This window comes from Salmo salar, chromosome 03, assembly GCF_965601325.2.
Source record: "Salmo salar chromosome 03, fSalSal1, whole genome shotgun sequence".
In the NCBI taxonomy this organism is placed as follows: domain Eukaryota; kingdom Metazoa; phylum Chordata; class Actinopteri; order Salmoniformes; family Salmonidae; genus Salmo; species Salmo salar.
The window spans coordinates 19544239-19568139 of NC_138293.1; the positions used below are offsets into that span (position 1 = coordinate 19544239).

At 43.1% G+C, this 23901-nt stretch overlaps 1 protein-coding gene across 3 annotated transcripts in view; it reads left to right on the forward strand.

Moving 5' to 3' along the window:
* Positions 1-22986, forward strand: part of LOC106599578 (thymocyte selection-associated high mobility group box protein TOX) — an 81246-nt gene extending 58260 nt beyond the window's left edge. For 2 of the 3 annotated variants that reach the window (XM_014190867.1, XM_014190870.1), the window contains exons 5-10: positions 2958-3209; positions 8130-8357; positions 11074-11154; positions 11297-11731; positions 20714-20856; positions 21326-22986. In XM_014190867.1, the coding sequence (XP_014046342.1) occupies positions 2958-3209; positions 8130-8357; positions 11074-11154; positions 11297-11731; positions 20714-20856; positions 21326-21362 (1176 nt within the window). In that variant the 3' untranslated portion in view covers positions 21363-22986. The remainder of the gene's footprint in view (positions 1-2957; positions 3210-8129; positions 8358-11073; positions 11155-11296; positions 11732-20713; positions 20857-21325) is intronic. The other variant, XM_014190869.1, reaches the window with a different exon arrangement.
* Positions 22987-23901: the final 915 nt, after the last annotated feature.

The following is a 23901-nucleotide window of genomic DNA, read 5'->3' on the forward strand; positions in this document are numbered from 1 at the left end:
TCACATTCACTAAGTAACTAAAACATCTTGGCTACGACCATATTATGTTTCACATTCACTAAGTAACTAAAACATCTTGGCTACGACCATATTATGTTTCACATTCACTAAGTAACTAAAACATCTTGGCTACGACCATATTATGTTTCACATTCACTAAGTAACTAAAACATCTTGGCTACGACCATATTATGTTTCACATTCACTAAGTAACTAAAACATCTTGGCTACGACCATATTATGTTTCACATTCACTAAGTAACTAAAACATCTTGGCTACGACCATATTATGTTTCACATTCACTAAGTAACTAAAACATCTTGGCTACGACCATATTATGTTTCACATTCACTAAGTAACTAAAACATCTTGGCTCGAATCCCCGAGCTGACAAGGTAAAAATCTGTCGTTCTGCCCCTGAACAGGCAGTTAACCCACTGTTCCTAGGCTGTCATTGAAAATAAGAATTTGTTCTTAAATTAAAAAAAGATTATGTTTCACATTCACTAAGTAACTTAAACATTTGTGTTTTCTATTGCTCAACATTCGTAAATTGTTGTTGTTTTTGCAAGAAGGGAAAAGGAGCTGGGTTGGATGACCTGCTGGCTGAAAGACTCCCCAGATTAACAAACGGGTATTTTGTTCCCATTCACCTTAATGTTCTCACAGAACATCCATTTAGAGTGGCTATGAATTATGGTTGCCAGGCAACGAGGCTGAGAGCTTGTTGCCGTGGCAAGGAATGAAAGAGGCTGGACTGATGTATCCATGTCTTCTATACGTTTAGCCTTCATTCTCTCAGTCTCTGGCCATATTGTTATTAACCACCGATAGGTGATTATAATGAACTCCATTTGAGTAAGTGTTCGATAAATAGGGAAATTGTCAAAGAGAAATTCAGTTCTGGGATGTGATTTTTTTTAACTGATATGTCACTTAGCCAGTCATGAGCCCGACTACCCCAATCTCTTTTACATAAAAAAAGAAATATCTAGCTTTTTACCAGTATTCCACTACCACCAATTTCCTGTTCGTAATGCACTAGTTTGCAGTTTTTTCCCCCAATTAAATCCACCCACGTTTTTGATACCATAAGGTAGGATTGTTAGTCAGACAAAGATAAAAGAATCTTTGGTATCCAGTCATATTAATGTCATAATGATGACCTGGCTTGTGACTCACCTCTCCGATACTTCGGAAAGTTCCCTCACGTCACCATGGGGATTAGGCTGTTTTCCACGGTAACCGACAGTTACTAAACTTTTGCGATGATGTGCTCTATCTGGCGGTACCAACAGTCACACATCTGTATAAGGAGACGAGGAGGTGTTAAGTGGTTGGCCACAGGAAGTAGCCTGTAGGAAAAAGAGAGTGTGTTATTCACCTGTTCTTCAAAAAGAAGAGAGAAGAGGCAGTAGAGGTCATGGGGTCATTGGTGATATAAGGGGTGACGGTGTTAGTTGGCTGGAGGGGATGGATGGAGCTAATCTCTGTAGATTATAGAGTTAACAGGAGTCACCTGTCCTGGTGTTGAGGTGAGCCTCTCCTCCCAAGCCTCACCTGTCCTGGTGTTGAGGTGAGCCTCTCCTCCCAAGCCTCACCTGTCCTGGTGTTGAGGTGAGCCTCTCCTCCCAAACCCCACCTGTCCTGGTGTTGAGGTGAGCCTCTTCTCCCAAGCCTCACCTGTCCTGGTGTTGAGGTGAGCCTCTCCTCCCAAACCTCACCTGTCCTGGTGTTGAGGTGAGCCTCTCCTCCCAAACCTCACCTGTCCTGGTGTTGAGGTGAGCCTCTCCTCCCAAACCTCACCTGTCCTGGTGTTGAGGTGAGCCTCTCCTCCCAAGCCTCACCTGTCCTGGTGTTGAGGTGAGCCTCTCCTCCCAAGCCTCACCTGTCCTGGTGTTGAGGTGAGCCTCTCCTCCCAAACCTCACCCATTGGGGACATTGTGTATGACATGGTGTCGGGGACATTGTGTATGACATGATGTCGGGGACATTGTGTATGACATGGTGTCGGGGACATTGTGTATGACATGATGTCGGGGACATTGTGTATGACATGATGTCGGGGACATTGTGTATGACATGGTGTCGAGGACATTGTGTATGACATGATGTCGGGGACATTGTGTATGACATGGTGTCGGGGACATTGTGTATGACATGGTGTCGGGGACATTGTGTATGACATGATGTCGGGGACATTGTGTATGACATGGTGTCGGGGACATTGTGTATGACATGGTGTCGGGGACATTGTGTATGACATGGTGTCGGGGACATTGTGTATGACATGGTGTCGGGGACATTGTGTATGACATGATGTCGGGGACATTGTGTATGACATGGTGTCGGGGACATTGTGTATGACATGGTGTCGGGGACATTGTGTATGACATGGTGTCGGGGACATTGTGTATGACATGGTGTCGGGGACATTGTGTATGACATGATGACGGGGACATTGTGTATGACATGGTGTCGGGGACATTGTGTATGACATGGTGTCGGGGACATTGTGTATGACATGGTGTCGGGGACATTGTGTATGACATGGTGTTGGGGACATTGTGTATGACATGGTGTCGGGGACAATAGCAGGTGTGAGGTGTCGCCCAGGTCACCTGTCAGTCCCTGTGGTGTCAGGTGACCTGGCCACACTCTTGGGGGGGGGGGGGGGCACACTGAAGAGGCTATTCAATCCAAACCTACAACCGTGTTTCCTGTGGAAAGACAAAAATTACATTGTTCTCGTGCTGAAGACTGTTAGTTAGGATTTCAGTCATGGTTGAAACAAAGATGTGTGTGAAGAACCATTGGTGAGTGTATGTGTGAGTGAGTGTGACTGAGCAGAGCTGTTTCAAGAGCGTTTCTAGGAGTGGGTTAAAGAGAGTTAAAAGTAGCATTATTGTATGCTATTTTAATGCCATTTATAAACAACTCTACATTTTTCCCCCAGATGCAACAAATGGTCAACTCCGATTCTCGGTACAGCAGCCATCAACCAATGGAAGCACTCAGATCCAGGAGCCAATCAGGCATGGGACATCAGAGTCAGCTGACCACCATCAACCAATCACAACTCAACACCCAGTTGGGACTGAGCGGAAACAACGTTACCCATAATTCCCCATCTCCTCCTGGGAGCAAGTCGGCCACACCTTCTCCTTCTAGCTCTGTTCATGAGGATGACAATGAAGAGTCAATAAAGGTGAGAAGAGTGATTGGCACACACACTGATGTCGACGCCCTCACACACACACACTGATGTCGACGCCCACACACACACACACACACACTGATGTCGACGCCCTCACACACACACACTGATGTCGACGCCTCTCACACACACACACTGATGTCGACGCCTCTCTCACACACAAACACTGATGTCGACGCCTCTCTCACACACACATACACACACATACACACACACACACACACACACTGATGTCGACGCCTCTCTCTCACACACACACACACACTGATGTCAACGCCTCTCTCACTCACACATACACACACACACACTGAAGTCGACGTCCTCACACACACACACACTGATGTCGACGTCTCTCTCACACACACACACACACTGATGTCGACGTCCTCACACACACACACTGATGTCGACGCATCACACACACACTGATGTCAACGCCCTCACACACACACACTGATGTCGACGTCCTCACACACACACACACTGATGTCGACGTCCTCACACACACACGCACACACTGATGTCGACGTCTCTCTCACACACACACACACACACCACACACACACACACACACACACACACACACACACACACACACACACACACACACACTGATGTCGACGTCCTCACACACACACACTGATGTCGACGCATCACACACACACTGATGTCAACGCCCTCACACACACACTGATGTCGACGCCTCTCTCTCACACATACACTGATTTCGACGCCCTCACACACACACACACTGATGTTGACGCCCTAGTACACACACACACCGATGTTGACGCCCTCGTACACACACACACCGATGTTGACGCCCTAGTACACACACACACCGATGTTGACGCCCTCGTACACACACACACCGATGTTGACGCCCTCGTACACACACACACCGATGTTGACGCCCTCGTACACACACACACCGATGTTGACGCCCTCAAACGCACGCATACACAAGTACCAACATTTTTTTGCTTCTTTCTAATACAGACAGCCACACACCCCTAGGGCTGTTACGGTGACCGTATTACCACCACACCAGCAGTCACGAGTCATGACCGCAGTCAAATTCCATGTGACCGTTGAGTTACGGTAACTAGGCTTCTTCAAAACTGCGCTGTGATGCTCATTAGTAGCTTACCAAACGGCCAGTCACTAATGTACTCTATTGTTCCTCCATCAGGTCCTAATGGTCTGGTACTCAGCGCTGTATTGTCCCTCAAACTACTCTGACATCAATGCAAATGCAATCGTAAATCAAATCAAACACTTCATGAGAGCCCTGGCATTCAGGGTTTGAGTGGAATAGGATCATCTGTTGGGCAGTGAGAGCCAGCTCCTCATACCTGGTTGATGCATGGAATGAAATAAGTGTTATAGGCTATGCCAGTGGTTCCCAACCTTTATCAGTTACTATACCAACTGAATTTTGCTCTGCCCGGAGTTCCCCAAAAGTAACCCCTCATGTGTATTTTACCAGTAGCCCTATGGTCTTATGAGTCTTCTCAAGTACCCCTGTGGATGGGCAGAGTACCCCCAGGGGTCCTAGTACTCCAGGTTGGGAACCACTGGGCTATGATATGCAATTGCGTGAGAAAGGTTTTGATGGCCTCTATTAAAAAGAGGAGGATCCAATCATCTTTCAATAGGCTAGGCCTACTATATTTATTTCTCACCTTTCCTAATATTAAACACATTGCTTTCGCTTTCCAACCAGAGTAGCCTACCTGGCTGGCATGAAAAGGAACCGCGGGAAAAGCGTCCTCCATTCTCTATATTTTTTTGTTGTTACCTTGCCCCTGTTCTGACAGGTGCATGATAATGGCCTATTCTAAGTCAAAACTAATTTCACATATATTATTTAGTTTATGTAAAGACAAGATGAAGTTGAGAGAATAGTATCAATTGTGAATGAGGCCCAGCGTGTGCAATCTAAGGCAAGAAACATTGCTTGCATTTTTTTGTTACTTTTTCAAATCATAGTTTCTTGCAGCCTTTCTTGTAGCCTGGCCCATAGACCTTTATGTTTTGATAAGGTTTGTATCACAACTAAAGTGGCCAAATATCTCTAAGCCTAGCCTATAGGCCTAGGACCCCTGGAACACGGTTGGAGAGCCCATAGCCTACAGACCCTAGTGAAGCATGTTCTTATGAGGCCAGTCATTGCGCAATCGCGTGTGAAAACAGAGTTTTGACTGGCCACTATTTAAAAGAGGATCCCAGCTTTCTCGTCTGCTATATTTATGTCTCAATTCTTAAAATTAAGCACTTTAATCCGCTTTACTACCTGGCATATTAAAAACCTAACCGCAGAAAACGCTTCCTCAATTTGCGATTAGAGTGCAGGCTAAGGATGACGTTTTTTTTGTGGTCCATTCTAAATAGAAAATAATTCCACACATATATTAGTAGGCTATATGTAAAGACCAGATTAAATTGAGAATAGTATGAGAATATTATCAGGTGCTTGTCAAATTGTGAATTAGAGACTGATGAAGTGTGTGCAGCCTGCGCATGAAACAGAGCAGAGTGTCATCATGCCTGTCACCATTAGAGTCGCTCATACAGCCTTAGGCTATATTATTTCATTTCTAATACTTTCTAAGGTTTGTATCCCAACTAAAGTTGCATAAGTAACTCTAAACTAAGCATATAGTAGGACCTGTTTCAAATTATCACTTTGTTAACCGTTCAACACAGAATAGCCGCATGTGCTCACTCCCTTGGAAATCATCTTACTATTTTATTTTACCTTTATTTAACTAGGCAAGTCAGTTAAGAACAAATTCTTATTTACAATGACAGCCTAGGAACAGTGGGTTGTTTTATTTTGTTTTACTAGGCAAGTCAGTTGCCTTGTTCAGGGGCAGAACGACAGATCAGCTTGGGGATTCAAACTTGCAACCTTTCAGTTACTAGTCCAACGCTCTAACCACCAGGCTACGCTGCTGCCCCACTATAAAATAATATAAAATAATGCCACAGGAATTATTAGCAAATCTTGTCCGCTAAATGAACTAATATAGCCCATAGCCATACGGCCTAGCCAGATCAAGGCCTTAACATAAGGACGACTCAGAATATTCTGAAAAACATTTTCTTCATATCGTAATGTTTCTTTAGACATGCCTAAAATAAATAATGGATTTATTGTGATGGTGTAGGTTATAGTAAATATATTTATTCTACTTTTTAAAAAGTAGAGTGGCTTGTAGGTTATGCGTGGAAGTCGGAGATGCTAAACGTGTTTATGTTAATTAAAGGTCAATTAATGTGAGACCAACAGTTATTTGGATGACAGTTACCGGCTGACAAAATTTCATGACTGCCACAGCCCTACACACACCCACTATTCTATTTAAACACAAACACGCACACGCACGCACGCACGCACGCACGCACGCACGCACGCACGCACACACACACACACACACACACACACACACACACACACACACACACACACACACACACACACACACACACACACACACACATTTGTATAAGGGTGAGTCATCTGTAACCTTTGCGCCATTGCATTTGTTTACCCTTTTCCCTGGAGAAAAAAGTCACCGTGGAGAGATGCTATCTTAATGCTTATGTGATTGCTAATATAATGGTGCCATTTGCCATCCGTATGCAATACTATGTAAATCAATCCAAAGGGTACTTTTCCCAAACACCTTTGCCATATTACACACCCATATTTTCACCGTATGTTTTAACTGCAAATAACTATCGTTTAGAAAATTAAACAATCTGGAAAAATGATCATGTTTAATTTAGTGGAATATAAAATCGAATGCAGTCAACATTTCAGAAATGTGCAGTGCGCTATTCAGCTGGATGGCTATTTTTGTGTTATCAGTATAAAAGAAACATATTCAACACATTGATGGAGAAGGAAAAGTCTGGCATAATTGTAACTACCGGTACTACCATCTGTCAAGGTCCTTTCATTCAGACACTATGTATTTGATCTGTTTCCAAACTCTCACACTCAGGGTCATGTTCAATATCTGACAATAAAAGCAAATTGTTTCATACGGTACATTCCTATTGACCAAGATCATGTAAATTGAGAGAAATGTTTCAGAATGTTCAGCAATATTTTTGGTACGTACACTGTAAAACCATGAAATATGTCACACGTTTATAAGCAAAACATCAGTGTTTAAACATAAGGCTTGCCATTAAGTCTTCTCATCTTAAGCACAGGCGTTTAGAATCCAAGATTAAACATGATAGTCAACCTTTTCTGGTCAGTTTCCAACCAGGAGAAAACCTGTATCTCCTAAGTGTTCAGATTTTAAACACTAGTGTTTACCTTCCCGTGGTCCCGTTTAGAGTGCATTTAGTCATTAGAAATGGATGTGACTTCACATGCCTTTTATTCAGATCAGTGTTGTCTGTCACCTTACCTCAATTTCAGCTGAACCGGAAAAAAACATATATTTTCAATCGTAGGGCTCTACGCTGACCTTTTTTACAAGGAGCACATGTGCGCACACAAAGAAATTTAGGAGCACAATGAAAAATATTTTAGATATTAAAGATAGAACCCTTAATTTTTTTACAATCTAAACACTGTGACACGTTTTCATTGAAATACTAAATGCCTTGACGCGTTTAAAAAGTGTTCCAGAAAAGTGTCTAGTTATGTGTTCAGATCCAAAACACTTGGTTTTACAGTGTACGTTAGGTAGCGTACAGTATGTGTTTTACATTTTCCTGCTCAGCTCCTATTGTCAGGAAAAGTCTGGGCCCTACAGTATGTTTAGCATATTCACCCTTCATTTCCATCTTGTTCCATCTTCTAATCGATCAATTACACCGATTCCACACTAATTCTTCTCTCTCCAGAAACCCATTTAGTCTGACCATTTCTATCTCTCCTCCCAGCAGGCAGAGAAGCGACCGGCAGCGGTCGAGACACCCAAAAAGCCCAAGACCCCCAAGAAGAAGAAGAAGAAGGACCCCAACGAACCCTCGAAGCCAGTTTCTGCCTACGCTCTGTTCTTCAGAGACACCCAGGCAGCCATCAAGGGCTCCAACCCCAATGCTACTTTTGGAGAGGTATCCAAGATAGTGGCCTCCATGTGGGACGGCCTCGGGGAGGAACAGAAACAGGTATAACACCTATAGTTGGGGTGACCACATTTAAAATACCTAAATGTGGGACAAAAGGTTGATTTAGCGGGACATTTGCAGGACAGTGTAGCCTACATGAATAAAAACATTTAAAACAGGCTTGATTGAAGTAGCAGAAAATGTTGAATGAGCAACTAATGAGCATGGAGTGCCTCACAAATTTGACAGAATGACCATCTATCTTTCAATCTAATACAGCTATTTAATTTTGTAGCTCTTCATCAAAAGCACACTTTTTTAAAAGTAGTTAGGCCTATGGTTCTAGATGGAATTTAGCCTGGAAGGATTTGAGAAATATGATTGGTTGACCATAGGCCTATGACATTGGCCTACGTCTCGTCTTGGCTGTGCAAAATATAAAATCTCAGCAACTATTGGAGAAGTGTTTAACATCACCAGTAGGCTACTACATCTTTATGACATACAGGGCCTTCACAAAGTATTCATACACCTTGACTTATTCCACATTTTGTTGTGTTACAGCCTGAATTATAAAGGATTAAATTGATTGTTTTTCTCACCCATCTACACACAATACCGCATATTGACAAAGCGATTACAGCTGTGTCTTTCTGGGTAAGTCTCAAAAGAGCTTTCCAAACCTGGATTGTGCAACATTTGCCCATTATTCTTTTCAAAATTCTTCAAGCTCTGTCAAATTGGTTGTTGATGATTACAAAACAACAATTTTCAGGTTTTGCAATAGATTTTCAAGTAGACTTAAGTCAAAACAGGAACATTCAATGTCTTCTTGGTAATTAACTCCAGTGTAGATTTGGCCTTGTGTTTTAGGTTATTGTCCTGCTGAAAGGTGAATTCATCTCCCAGTGTCTGGTGGAAATCAGACTGAACCAGGTTTTCCTCTAGGATTTTGCCTGTGCTTAGCTCTATTTCATTTATTTTAGTTACTGAAAAACTCCGCAGTCCTTAATGATTACAAGCATAAACTGATGAAGCCACCACGATGCTTGAATATATGGAGAGTGCTACTCCGTAAAGTGTTGTATTGGATTTGCCCCAAACATAACACTGTATTCAGAACAAAAAGTGAATTGCTTTGCCACATTTTTTGCAGGATTACTTTAGCGCCTTGTTGTACAGGCTTCCTTCTTTTCACTCTGTCAATTAGGTTAGTATTGTGGAGTAACTACAATGTTGTTGATCTATCCTCAGTTTTGTCCTATCACCACCATTAAACTCTGAAACTGTTTTAAAGTTACCATTGACCTCATGGTGAAATTCCTGAGCGGTTTCCTTACTCTCCTGCAACTGAGTTAGGAAGGACGCCTCTATCTTTCGACTGGGTGTATTGATCAAAGTGTAATTAATAGCTTCACCATGCTCAAAGGGATATTCAATGTCTGCCTTTTTTTACCCATCTACCAATAAGTGCCCTTCTTTGCGAGGCATTGGAAAACCTCCCTGGTTTTTGTGGTTGAATATGTGTTTGAAATTCACTGCTCGACTGAGGGACCTTACAGATACTTGTATGTGTGGGGTACAGAGATGAGGTAGTCATTCAAAAATCATGTTAAACACTTATTGCAGATTGAGTCCATGCAACTTATTATGTGACTTGTTGTGTTTACTCCTGAACTTATGTAGGCTTGCTATAAAAGGGATTGAATACTTGTTGACTCAAGACATTTCAGCCCTTCATTTTTAAAGAATTTGAAAAATTTCGAAAAACATCATTCTACTTTGACATTATGGTGTATTGTGTGTAGGCCAGTGACAAAATATCTCAATTGAATCCATTTTAAATTCAGGCTGTAACACAACAAAATGTGGGAATGTCAAGTGTTTGTAAATACTTTCTGAAGGCAGTGTATATCTTTTCATTAGCGCAACGTGACTGGTTGTAATGTCTGACTGAAATACAGGACAAATCAACCTTTTTTAATAAACTTAGTGGGGTTTGAAGTTGTTGGTAAAATGCAGGACATGATTGTTTGGTTGCGGAACAAAGGGCCAAAATGTGAGACTGCACTGTACACTTCCTTGTTCGACTTCATTAAACAGGAACAGCCCCACTGATGCTGTAGAATAGATTCGAATATATTCATTAGATTAGAATAAATCTTTATTGTCCTCACAAAAATGCTATTTGTTTTAATTTGGAATTTCAAACCTTTTCACAGTTTCACAGTAGAAGTTATTGACTCTCCCTGGTCCTGTGGCTCTGCTACTGTGAATCATGCTACTGTGTGTTTCGACTAACAAATGGCCTCTTGACATAAGCAAATAGAAGAGCAAGCTTTTACATATTTATTCTATTGTAGTAAGCGCTATGCTATTGTCCTATTACACACACGCGCACACACATACACAGAAACACATTCTCATGCAAACACGCACACACCTCCAGAGGGGTGTGTGAGGGTGGAGGAATGAGGGTGGATGTCTGTCTGAGGACAGGACAATGTACTTCCTGGAGAGAGACCAGATTTATTATCGGTAAATAATGACAGACAAACAGGCAAAGACAGACAGAAGGATAGATAGTGAAGAGGAACAATCTAGTCCTGTATAAATTGGAAACCTTTTGAGTGTTATCCAGATGCCCCAACTACAGCTATTATGTTTATGAAGCATTATAACACATTCATATGACAAAAACAATAACCCCATTTTTTTTTTTTCTTCCGGAAACCAACGTGCAAATGTTTACTGTTCTGTCTTGGTGTTTTTATAGGTGTACAAAAAGAAGACAGAGACTGCCAAGAAGGAGTACCTGAAGCAGCTGGCTGCATACAGAGCAAGCCTGGTCTCACAGGTAGGGACCAGACATAAACATAAGTCTTCATGAGAGCTGTGGTCAGTTGATTCTCTATGACTGTATGACTCTGATAAGGTAACACTGTTACACTCTTTCACCCTCTTCCATCTCCTGTTCTCTCTCTCTCCCCTCCTTCCAGAGTTACAATGATCCAGGTGAGGTCAAGGTGTCCCAGGCCTCCTCTATGCTGGGGCCCAAGCCGCCCGTGTTCCCCGGATCAGGCCAGCAGCACCCCCACCCCCATCACTCCCACCCCAGCCTCTACATGAGCCACCCCTACCACCACCAGAGCCACCACCCCCACCCCCACCACCAGCAACAGCAACAGCAGTCCCAGCAGCACCAGGCTGGCCTCAGCCCCCACCTGTCCCCCCTCCAGGGTCTCTCCAGGGGGGTGGCCCCCCGGGCCAGTGGACCCCATCCAGGAGGAGTGTCTCTGGGCAGTATGGCGGCGGCGACAACCCCTCCCCTCCAGATCAGCCCGCCCCTCCACTCCCACTCTCACCTAGGAATGCATCACCAGCAACAGCTCAGCGGACACCCGCTGTCTCTGCACTCGCCCTCCATGGCCCAGGTGAGTTCCACACTGTACATACACCACACAAACACACACTCATGGCCCAGGTGAGTTCCACACTGTACATACACCACACAAACACACACTCATGGCCCAGGTGAGTTCCACACTGTACATACAACACACAAACACACACTCATGGCCCAGGTGAGTTCCACACTGTACATACAACACACAAACACACACCCATGGCCCAGGTGAGTTCCACACTGTACATACACCACACAAACACACACCCATGGCCCAGGTGAGTTCCACACTGTACATACACCACACAAACACACACTCATGGCCCAGGTGAGTTCCACACTGTACATATTATGCATATTGTGGTAATACGCTTAACACTCACATAAACATGCATACGTGATACAACCACATCAAATGGAGAGTGTAAGGGGGTGTGTGTGTTATGGGTTGATGATGATGTTATACTGTAAATGATTCATGTTATTTACAATCACATCCGGTCCCTTCCTGTTCCCTCAGGGCCAGAGATTGAGGGCAAGCCAGGATGTATTCATACCTGCCAGCCTGATACTGTACACACACACACACACACACACACACACACACACACACACACACACACACACACACACACACACACACACACACACACACACACACACACACACACAGTAGGGCTGTGATGGTCATGGAATTTTAGATGACGGTAATTGGCCAGCCAAATGACCGTGGTCTACGTAATAACCTTTAGAATAGCAATTATTTTCTTCTTCACATTTTCTCCTTTCCTCCGCTTCTGACCGCATGTGCTGCCATAGAAATAGAATGAATAGAATGGGACTCCCATTCAAGTCAATGATGGCATAATGGGTCCAAGGTGGCCATTGCGAGTGTGCCCATAGGAGCAAAGCAGGAAGTAAAAGCAGGAAGTGTACCCATCAATATGTGCTGTGATTTGTTGATTCGACTCAACTGACATGACATGAGCCACATCAGTTAACATCATTTGAATATCAGGCAGCCATTGCAAGTGTACCCATGAATTTATTCCAAGGGGCAACAAAGTTTCATCATGTTAAGAGTCCATGTTATACCAGAAACAGACTCAACCACATAGATGCCTGGCTGTCCCATCTTCAGTCAGCTGTTCCTCCCCCTCACAAAATGTTGTTTGTGCAATCCCTAACACACACACAATCTCCCATTTTCCATTTTCTCCCAGTAATAAACAAATGCATTAGGCTGATGATGTGATATAAGGACGCCAACAGCAGCACATTGAGATTGATGAATGCATCAGTGGTGGAGACAAAACACCAGGCAGGCAGGGCTATCTGATGAAGCCAGTCTAGCAGACAAGACAGGACACACACACAGGAAATGAGATGAGTTCTCTGTAGAGGCTAGTCAACAACACAGATTGGAAGAGTCTCTCTCTCTCTCTCTCTCTCTCTCTCTCTCTCTCTCTCTCTCTCTCTCTCTCTCTCTCTCTCTCTCTCTCTCTCTCTCTCTCTCTCTCTCTCTCTCTCTCTCTCTCTCTCTTCTCTCTCTCTCTCTCTCTCTCTCATATACAAGAATACAAAATGGAGCTCAATGGGCTAATTTCCTCACTAATGCAACAGAGAAGTTGTGCATTGTCCTGGAAATAAAATAGCAACAAACAAAGAGAAGAATGAATAAACCAATCAACAACCACAGAACAGTTGTGTTAGAGAGAGGACTGCAGGAGGGACACATCTAACATGCCCCACTGTCTATTCCCAATAGTGTACTACTTTTGGCCAGAGCTCCATAGGTTGGTGTCATTTGAGACGGACATTAGTTTGAGGGGACCAGGTCGTTATGGAAACAGCTATCCAGGGGAACAGGTGACACACCTCTTCAGTGAGAAAGAAACATACCTTCTGATTTCCTGTCTGTGTTACCTAGAATGAACAACAAAACAACATTTACGTTTGAGTCATTTAGCAGACGCTCTTATCCAGAGCAACTTACAGTAGTGAGTGCATACATTTTCATACTGGTCCCCCGTGGGAATCAAACCCAAAACCCTGCCGTTGCAAGCGCCGTGCTCAACTGAGCAACACAGGACCCGTGGGAGGGTTTGTTGGAGATTCTAGGTAAAGGCGATGGGGTGAATTATCATTTTTTACTGTGATGTGGCTTTCAAGCCTAACTCTCTATGCCACTCACGTCCTAGACGAGTTATATCAATATAGAAAAGACTACTCAACGTATCCTAGTTTGACTGTGTCTAATCTCGGTTAACCCAGAACTAAAAGCTCACGGAATTTGGTTACGTTTACATACTCTGTCCAGTGTCCACGAGAGATTAGACTGTGTCCTACCACTCTCACCTGTCCAATGTGTTAGATGACTTAACCTTCTTAGAAGAACATAACGGAAAGATAGTGTCTTTATGCTGTAGCTTTGAGATTGTAGACTCTAGGTATTCAGTAAGCATTGTGGGAATCGTTGTTGTTTTTTTTAAAGAGAGGAACTGCCATTTGTCTCTTTATCTCTGCTCAGCAGGCAAATGAACTGTTGCTGTGGCCGATCAAACATTTATTTGAGGAGAGGAGGAGGAGGTTGTGGAGGGGTGCCTAAGTCTTCATACGGATTAGAATATGAATTTGTCTGAAGTCCAATTTGAGATGAGCTGCCTGTATGGGGCTGCCTGTATGGGGCTGCCTGTATGGGGCTGCCTGTATGGCTGTGTCAGTCCGTGGAGAAAATAGGGGAAGAATGGTTAAACGGAGGTTTGGGTTTGGTTGCCACTAAGCCCCCAGTGCTCAGATCCCTCTTTTATTGGGGACTTTTAAATCCCGCGGGGAGTAATAATCCTTCCTCGCTCAATTTTGCATATTTTGTTAGAGAGAGAGCGCAAACAAAAAAAAACATCAGGGCTCAAACTTTTCCCCTGAGCTAAGAGAGTAGGGGAAGGGGGAGTAAGAGGAGGTGGGGGAAAGGGGGAGAGGGAGGGAAAGAGAGAGATACAAAAGGGGCAGATGGGGCCTTTGTGATGGAGTGAAGGAGAAGAATTTGTGGAACAATGCCTGAATAGGTGAGAGTCTGAGGAGGGGGAAGAGAACTCAGCCACCTGCTGTCCCCTCTCTGTCCCCTCTCTTTTAGAGAAGGGTTTGTAGCGTAGCGCCCAGATTAACTTCCCTTTCATACGCTCTGTCTCTCTCTCTCTCTCTCTCTCTCTCCTCTATCTGTCCCACTCCTCCCTTTCTCCCCCAAAAGAAAAAAGAAAAACTCTTCAAGAAACCCCAACATCAAAATGTCTGCTCCCATAATTAAAATAACTACTCCTTTCTTACTTCCCACCTTCTGTCTCTCTCCCTACCCCAGCTAGCTAGGGTCCACCTCCTCAGAGTACACTCACTTCTACCATGGACTCTCTACAGGGCAGCTCCATCCAAAAACCAACTCATACATTGAGGATACTACAATACCTGCTTTATTGGTCCATTTGCATGGATATTCTTAATTTTTTGTAGTCGCAGTATCCAACCTGACACACACAGGCTGGGTGCAGCACAGGGACTACGGCAGAGCAGCCCCGCAGGAGCACTTAAGATGCACTCATGTCTATCAGAGCCTATTTGTGTCATACTATAACTTAACATGGGTGGTGATTATTTAATTCACAGATTCTTATGTAGTGTATCTGTGTACAGTACTGCTATAGAGAATTCTACAATACTTTCCCATCCATAGTATCCACGGATCAGTTATCCAAGTTATATCAATCAATCAAATGTATTTATAAAGCCCTTCTTACATCAGCTGATGTCACAAAGTGCTGTACAGAAACCCAGCCTAAAACCCCAAACAGCAAGCAATGCAGGTGTAGAAGCACAGTGGATAGGAAAAACTCCCTAGAAAGGCCAGAACTTAGGAAGAAACCTAGAGCGGAACCAGGCTATGAGGGGTGACCAGTCCTCTTCTGGCTGTGCCGGGTGGAGATTATAACAGAACATGGCCAAGATGTTCAAATGTTCATAGATGACCAGCAGGGTCAAATAATAATAATCACAGTGGTTGTAGAGGTTACAACAGGTCAGCATATCAGGAGTAAATGTCAGTTGGCTTTTCATAGTCGATCATTCAGAGTATCTCTACTGCTCCTGCTGTCTCAAGAGAGTTGAAAACAGCAGGTCTGGGACAGGTAGCACGTCCGGTGAACAGGTCAAGGTTCCATAGCCAAAGGCAGAACAGTTGACATTGGAGCAGCAGCACGGCCAGGTGGACTGGGGACAGCAAGGAGTCATCAGGCCAGGAAGTCCTGAGGCATGGTCCTAGGTCTCAGGTCCTCCGCGAGAGAGAGAAAGAAAGAAAGAAAGAAAAAAAGAGAAAAAAAAGAAAGAAAGAATTAAAGAGAGAGAAAGAGAGAGAGAATTAGAGAGCATACTTAAATTCACACAGGACACTGGATAAGACAGGAGAAATACTCCAGATATAACAGACTGACCCTAGCCCCCGACATATAAACTATTGCAGCATAAATACTGGAGGCTGAGACAGGATCCAATCCTGTCTTGGAGCTCTACGGACAATTCCTTCAACCTCATGTCTTGCCTTGGTTTTTGCTCTGACATGCACTGTCAACTGTGGAACCTTATATAGAGAGGTGTGCCTTTCCAAATCATGTCAAATCAATTGAATTTACCACAGGTTGACTCCAATCAAGTTGTAGAAATATCTCAAGGATGATCATTGGAAACAGGATGCACCTAAACTCAATTTCGAGTCTCATAGCTAAGGGTCAGAATACTTGTGTAAATGTGATATTTCCAGTTTTTTTTTATTTATAAATTTGCAAAAAATTCAAAAAAACAGTTTTTGCTTTGTCATTATGGGGTATTGTGTGTAGATTGATGAGGGGAAAAAAAACAATTTAATAAGTTTTAGAATAAGGCTGTAATGTAACAAAATGTGGAAAAAGTCAAGGTGTCTGAATACTTTCTGAATGCACTGTAAATGCAAGGCGCTCATCTTCTTCTGAGGGATAAGTGTCTAACTAAGTCTGGCTTATTTCACATGATATGTGCACATACAGTATATAGTCGTGGCCAAAAGATTTGAGAATGACACAAATATTAATTTTCACAAAGTCTCCTGCCTCAGTTTGTATGATGGCAATTTGCATATACTCTAGAATGTTATGAAGAGTGAGCAGATGAATTGCAAAGTCCCTCTTTGCCGTGCAAATGAACTGAATCCCCCAAAAACATTTACACTGCATTTCAGCCCTGCCACAAAAGGACCAGCTGACATCATGTCAGTGATTCTCTTGTTAACACAGGTGTGAGTGTTGACGAGGACAAGGCTGGAGATCACGCTGTCATGCTGATTGAGTTCAAATAACAGACTGGAAGCTTCAAAAGGAGGGTGGTGCTTGGAATCATTGTTCTTCCTCTGTCAACCATGGTTACCTGCAAGGAAACACGTGCCGTCATCATTGCTTTGTACAAAAAGGGCTTCACAGGCAAGGACATTACTGCCAGTAAGATTGCACCTAAATCAACCATTCATCGGATCATCAAGAACTTCAAGGAGAGAGGTTCAATTGTTGTGAAGAAGGCTTCAGGGTGCCCAAGAAAGTCCAGCAAGTGCCAGGACCATCTCCTAATGTTGATTCAGCTGAGGGATCAGGGCACCACCAGTACAGAGTTTGCTCAGGAATGGCAGCAGGCAGGTGTGAGTGCATCTGCACTCACAGTGAGGCGAAGACTTTTGGAGGATGGGCTGGTGTCAAGAAGGGCAGCAAAGAAGCCACTTCTCTCCAGGAAAAACATCAGGGACAGACTAATATTCTGCAAAAGGTACAGGGATTGGACTGCTGAGGACTGGGTTAAAGTAATTTTCTCTGATGAATCCCATTTCCGATTGTTTGGGGCATCCGGAAAAAAGCATGTCTGGAGAAGACAAAGTGAGCGCTACCATCAGTCCTGTGTCATGCCAACAGTAAAGCATCCTGAGACCATTCATGTGTGGGGTTGCTTCTCAGCCAAGGGAGTGGGCTCACTCACAATTTTGCCAGAGAACACAGCCATGAATAAAGAATGGTACCAACACATCCTCCGAGAGCAACTTCTCCCAATCATCCAGGAACAGTTTGGTGACGAACAATGCCTTTTCCAGCATGATGGAGCACCTTGCCATGAGGCAAAAGTGATAACTACAGTGAGGGAAAAAAGTAAAAATCCCTTGCTGATTTTGTACGTTTGCCCACTGACAAAGAAATTATCAGTCTATAATTTTAATGGTAGGTTTATTTGAACAGTGAGAGACAGAATAACAACAAAACAATCCAGAAAAACGCATGTCAAAAATGTTATAAATTGATTTGCATTTTAATGAGGGAAATAAGTATTTGACCCCCTCTCAATCAGAAAGATTTCTGGCTCCCAGGTGTCTTTTATACAGGTAACGAGCTGAGATTAGGAGCACACTCTTAAAGGGAGTGCTCCTAACCACAGCTTGTTACCTGTAAAAAAAAGACACCTGTCCACAGAAGCAATCAATCAATCAGATTCCAAACTCTCCACCATGGCCAAGACCAAAGAGCTCTCCAAGGATGTCAGGGACAAGATTGAAGACCTACACAGGGCTGGAATGGGCTACAAGACCATCGCCAAGCAGCTTGGTGAGAAGGTGACAACAGTTGGTGCGATTATTCGCAAATGGAAGAAACACAAAAGAACTGTCAATCTCCCTCGGCCTGGGGCTCCATGCAAGATCTCACGTCGTGGAGTTGCAATGATCATGAGAACAGTGAGGAATCAGCCCAGAACTACACGGGAGGATCTTGTCAATGATCTCAAGGCAGCTGGGACCATAGTCACCAAGAAAACAATTGGTAACACACTACACCGTGAAGAACTGAAATCCTGCAGCGCCCGCAAGGTCCCCCTGCTCAAGAAAGCACATATACATGCCCGTCTGAAGTTTGCCAATGAACATCTGAATGATTCAGAGGACAACTGGGTGAAAGTGTTGTGGTCAGATGAGACCAAAATGGAGCTCTTTGGCATCAACTCAACTCGTCGTGTTTGGAGGAGGAGGAATGCTGCCTATGACCCCAAGAACACCATCCCCACCGTCAAACATGGAGGTGGAAACATTATTCTTTGGGGGTGTTTTGCTGCTAAGGGGACAGGACAACTTCACCACATCAAAGGGACGATGGACGGGGCCATGTACTGTCAAATCTTGGGTGATAACCTCTTTCCCTCAGCCAGGGCATTGAAAATGGGTCGTGGATGGGTATTCCAGCATGACAATGACCCAAAACACACGGCCAAGGCAACAAAGGAGTGGCTCAAGAAGAAGCACATTAAGGACCTGGAATGGCCTAGCCAGTCTCCAGACCTTAATCCCAATGAAATTCTGTGGGGGGAGCTGAAGGTTCGAGTTGCCAAACGTCAGCCTCAAAACCTTAATGACTTGGAGAAGATCTGCAAAGAGGAGTGGGACAAAATCCCCCCTGAGATGTGTGCAAACCTGGTGGCCAACTACAAGAAACATCTGACCTCTGTGATTGCCAACAAGGGTTTTGCCATCAAGTACTAAGTCATGTTTTGCAGAGGGGTCAAATACTTATTTCCTCATTAAAATGCAAATCAATTTATAACATTTTTGACAGGCTTTTTTCTGGATTTTTTTGTTGTTATTCTGTCTCTCACTGTTCAAATAAGCCTACCATAAAAATTATAGATTGATCATTTCTTTGTCAGTGGGCAAACGTACAAAATCAGCAGGGGATTAAATACTTTTTTCCCTCACTATAAGTGGCTCGGGAAACAAAACATAGATATTTTGGGTCCATGGCCAGGAAACTCCCCAGACCTTAATCCCATTGAGAACTTGTGGTCAATCCTCAAGAGGCAGGTGGACAAACAAAACCCCACAAGTTCTGACAAACTCCAAGCATTGATTATGCAAGAATGGGCTGCCGTCAGTCAGGATGTGGACCAGAAGTTAATTGACAGCATGCCAGGGCAGATTGCAGAGGTCTTGAAAAAGAAGGGTCAACACTGCAAATATTGACTCTTTGCATCAACTTCATGTAATTGTCAGTAAAAGCCTTGGACACTTATGAAATGCTTCTAATTATACTTCAGTATTCCATAGTAACATCTGACAAAAATATCTAAAGACACTGAAGCAGCAAACTTTTTGGAAATTAATATTTGTGTCATTCTCAAAACTTTTGGCCACGACTGTACACTGAGTGTACAAAACACATTCCTAATATTGAGTTGCACCCCTTTTTGCCCTCAGAACAGTCTCAGTTCGTCGGCGCATGGACTCTACAAGGTGTCGAAAGTGTTCCACAGGGAAGCTGTGGGAACTCCAATGCTTCCCACAATTGTGCCAAGTTGGCTGGATGTCCTTTGGGTGGTGGACCATTCTTGATACATTCTTGATACACACAGGAAACTGTTGAGCTGAAAAACCCATCAGCATTGCAGTTCTTGACACACTCAAACTGGGGCGCCTGGCACCTACTACCATACCCCATTCAAAGTCACGTAAATCTTTTGTCTTGCCCAATCACTCTCTAAATGACACACATACACAATCCATGTCTCAGTTGTCTCAAGTCTTAAAAATCCTTCTTTAATCTGTCTCCTCCCCTTCATCTACACTGATTGAAGTGGATTTAACAAGTGACATCAATAAGGGATCATAGCTTTCACCTGGATTCACCTGGTCAGTTAATGTCATGGAAAGAACGTATGTACTGTACATGCTACTAAGATGCACTTTGGCAGTGCAATACATGCTCCCAAGTTTGGATGCAACTCCTGTGCCACTTCTGCCATTCATTCCAATTAGAGTGAATTGAAATGTATCCATGAACAAGATGGCTGCCATTATCGGCACATTCCAGAATCTATGACCTAGGCCACTCTAGCAATTTAATGTATCTCCGAGTAGAATAACACGGATAACACTGGAAAACATGGACTCTAATGCTAGACTTCTCTTTTCCAGGGATTCCCTCTCCAATCAGAATTCCAGAACATGATCAACTCGTCCGGTGGGCAGGGACTATCCCCATCCATGGACTACAGACAGGTGTGTCGGAATGGGCCCAGCCAGCACCTCGACTGGACCAGCGAATACTGTGGCAACGGGTAGGAATTCACACGGGCAAATATTTGCATGACAGTTACTGGCTGACAAAATTTCATGACCACCACAGCTCTACACACACCCATTATTCTATTCACACACACACTCAGAATACTCATCATTATTATATTGTATGACAATAGAGAAACACAGCAGATATGAGAGTATGAACGGAGTTTATACTCTGTATGACCTTTAGGGCATGTTTCCCAGAAATAGATGAGGTCCAATTATGAACTAAGAAGTACTTTGAATGGAGATTCTCCATTGAGCAAGCTTTGTATTCCAGGAGTAGGTGATTTTGTTTTACTCTTCCAGTCTGAACCCAAGTTGCAATCAATCAATCAAACTCTATTTTAATTGTATTTCACAACACAAATGCAAGGGTCTCAACACATGTTAAGAGACATTGATTATTATTGATTGATTGATTATTATTCCTCATGGTTCCTCCATCTCGTCTTCTTTCAGAGCTCTTCAGAGAGACAAGCCTCTGTTCCTGACCTGATCTGACCTCTAACCTCCATAAAACCATCCCCGGAACAGACTGCAACCTGACCCGGTCCACATTCGGTCCCACTCTGCGTTCACTGGACCAAGGCATTGCCCTCAACCCCAGAAGAAACTCCTTGACCACCACCCCCCACTCTGGCCAAACCATCTGACCGTCACTCAAACAAGAAAGGCAGAAGCACATTTTCCCAAACATCGATATTTTGATATGTTTTGGTTCTTTGTGATCTACTTTGAAAATAATCATACTGATGTCATGAGTGAGTTTTGGATTCTTTGTGACCCACACTCTACCCTCACCTGATATTACATACATATGTCAAGTTAATGTTTTTGGACTTTGCAATGTATGCCCATAAAGGCACAAATAAATGTGTTCAGAGATGTGAAAGAATAGGCAGTACTGTCCTCTCTACTGACGTTTCATTAGATCGTTACTGATATGTCACTGGGTTGTGTTTTGAGGAAGACAAGCTGGTGACATAAAAGCGTTATGTTAAGACCATTGTTCAAATCCCAGAAGTTAATTTAGCACTTAGGGGCTCTTGGGTCTTTTTTTCCACACATAGCAAGATGTAAACCAAAACCCCAAACTGACTTTTATTTTGAAAGGAAAAACAAGATCATCTTTATCATTTGAAAAAATAAATAAAGAACACCTATTATATTTCTATACCTCTTTCCTCTTTCTCTTAATCTCTCGCTCTCTCTCTCTGCTACTGGACTGCCTTAGAGACTGTTGTGTGTCTTTGAGCAGTGTTGTGTTGCTCTTTCTAAACTGATGATGATGTTCATAGGATCCTCTGTGGACTATGCCGAGGCTGGTTAGTATAGACATCACCTCAAGCTGTACATAGAATTTTGTGTTACTCTTGCTCCTAGGGTATAACAACAAAAGCTTTTTTCAAGTGCAGTGTGATTGTGAATTGGATCACACTGGTTTTAATTTAACTATCAAAGAAGGGAAATTGATTAAAAGGCCGTTATAGTTGTTTGGATTTTATTGGGGCGTAAACATTTTCAATATCATGATATTTGTAAGATAAAACTTGCTAAATCAGTAGTTTCCATTCTCTGAAATAAAGTCGTAAACTTTGGCTGCCCTTTACCTGGAAAATATCACAAAATATGAGTTTTGTGAAATTAGACAAATAAAAAGTTATATTTGGTACAAGGAAAACATCTTTTTTGGTACGACTTCTGGGCATATTGATTATATGGATTGTCATCCCACTCCTGTCTGAGGTTGTTTTTCTTTATCAGTAGAAAGCGTCAGAATGAGAATGGTAGAGACAGATTGGTAGAGTGGCAATATATATAACCCTGACATCTGGCTCGTCGTCACTCTTCTGATCACTCCCATCTCTCTCTCTCTCCACCAAGTCTGTTCATCATGCTGCGCCTATTTATGAAACAATAACAGTAGGTGTTTTTTTAAAGTCCTTATGTTTAATAGCGTTGATGGTGGCTGTCTTCTCTGTTCCATCTGGGTTCCTTTCTCTTTGGCAGAAAAACGTCTCCAGGCAACAACAATGTGAAGAATTGTGTTCTTATTTTTAGTTTCTAATGTGTTTGAAAAAAATAAAGTCAAACCTGCATTTTTGTGCAGTAATCACTCACTTTTGGATTCCCTGTGTTTTTATTTCAACCTAAATTGCCTGATGGATTGGGAGAACAAGACAACTGAGTCCTAATTCTGTAAGAAGTCCTTGAGAATGTGTTGACTGGAAGTAACAATTTCAGCTTTATCTTGAAGATAAAAATATTCCTACGAAGATGTTTTGGTACTGTAAACTAGAAGTTATGGTAATTTCAGGGAAGAAAAATACTTTTAAATTCAGTGTCTCTACCAGTGGAGGCACCTCAGAGGAGGAAGGGGAGGACCATCCTCCTAAGTGAATTTCATAAAAATAAAAAGAGTGAAACATTAGAAAGTTATCCTTTTTGATTAAACTATACTCAATATTCAAAAGTCACCAAATAGTTCTACAGACAGCTAGCTTCTGTCCTCCTCTGGGTACATTGACTTCAATACAATACCTTGGAGGCTCATGGTTCTCACCCCCTTCCATAGACTTACACAGTAATTATGACAACTTCCGAAGGATGTCCTCCAACCAATCAGAGCTCTTGCAGCATGAACTGACATGTTGTCCACCCAATCAAAGAATCAGAGAATGAATCTAGTACTGAAAGCATAAGCTACAGTTAGCTAGCACTGCAGTGCATCAAATGTGTTGAGTAATTGCGAAGGGAAAAGGTGAGAGGAGGAGAGCGCGTAGATGCGAGAAGAAATTATACAACGAGCAAAGGGATCATGCTGTTTGTATGTGGCTGCTATGAAAGTGAACTGTGTTTGCGAGTGATCAAGGGTGTCCGTTGCTGCGTGCTCCGAGCATGCGCAAAGCAGCTGGCTGGTGCGTTTACAGACATATTCAATCGCTCCCTATCCCAGTCTGCTGTTCCCACATGCTTCAAGACGGCCACCAGTGTTCCTGTACCCAAGAAGGCAAAGATAACTGAACTAAATGACT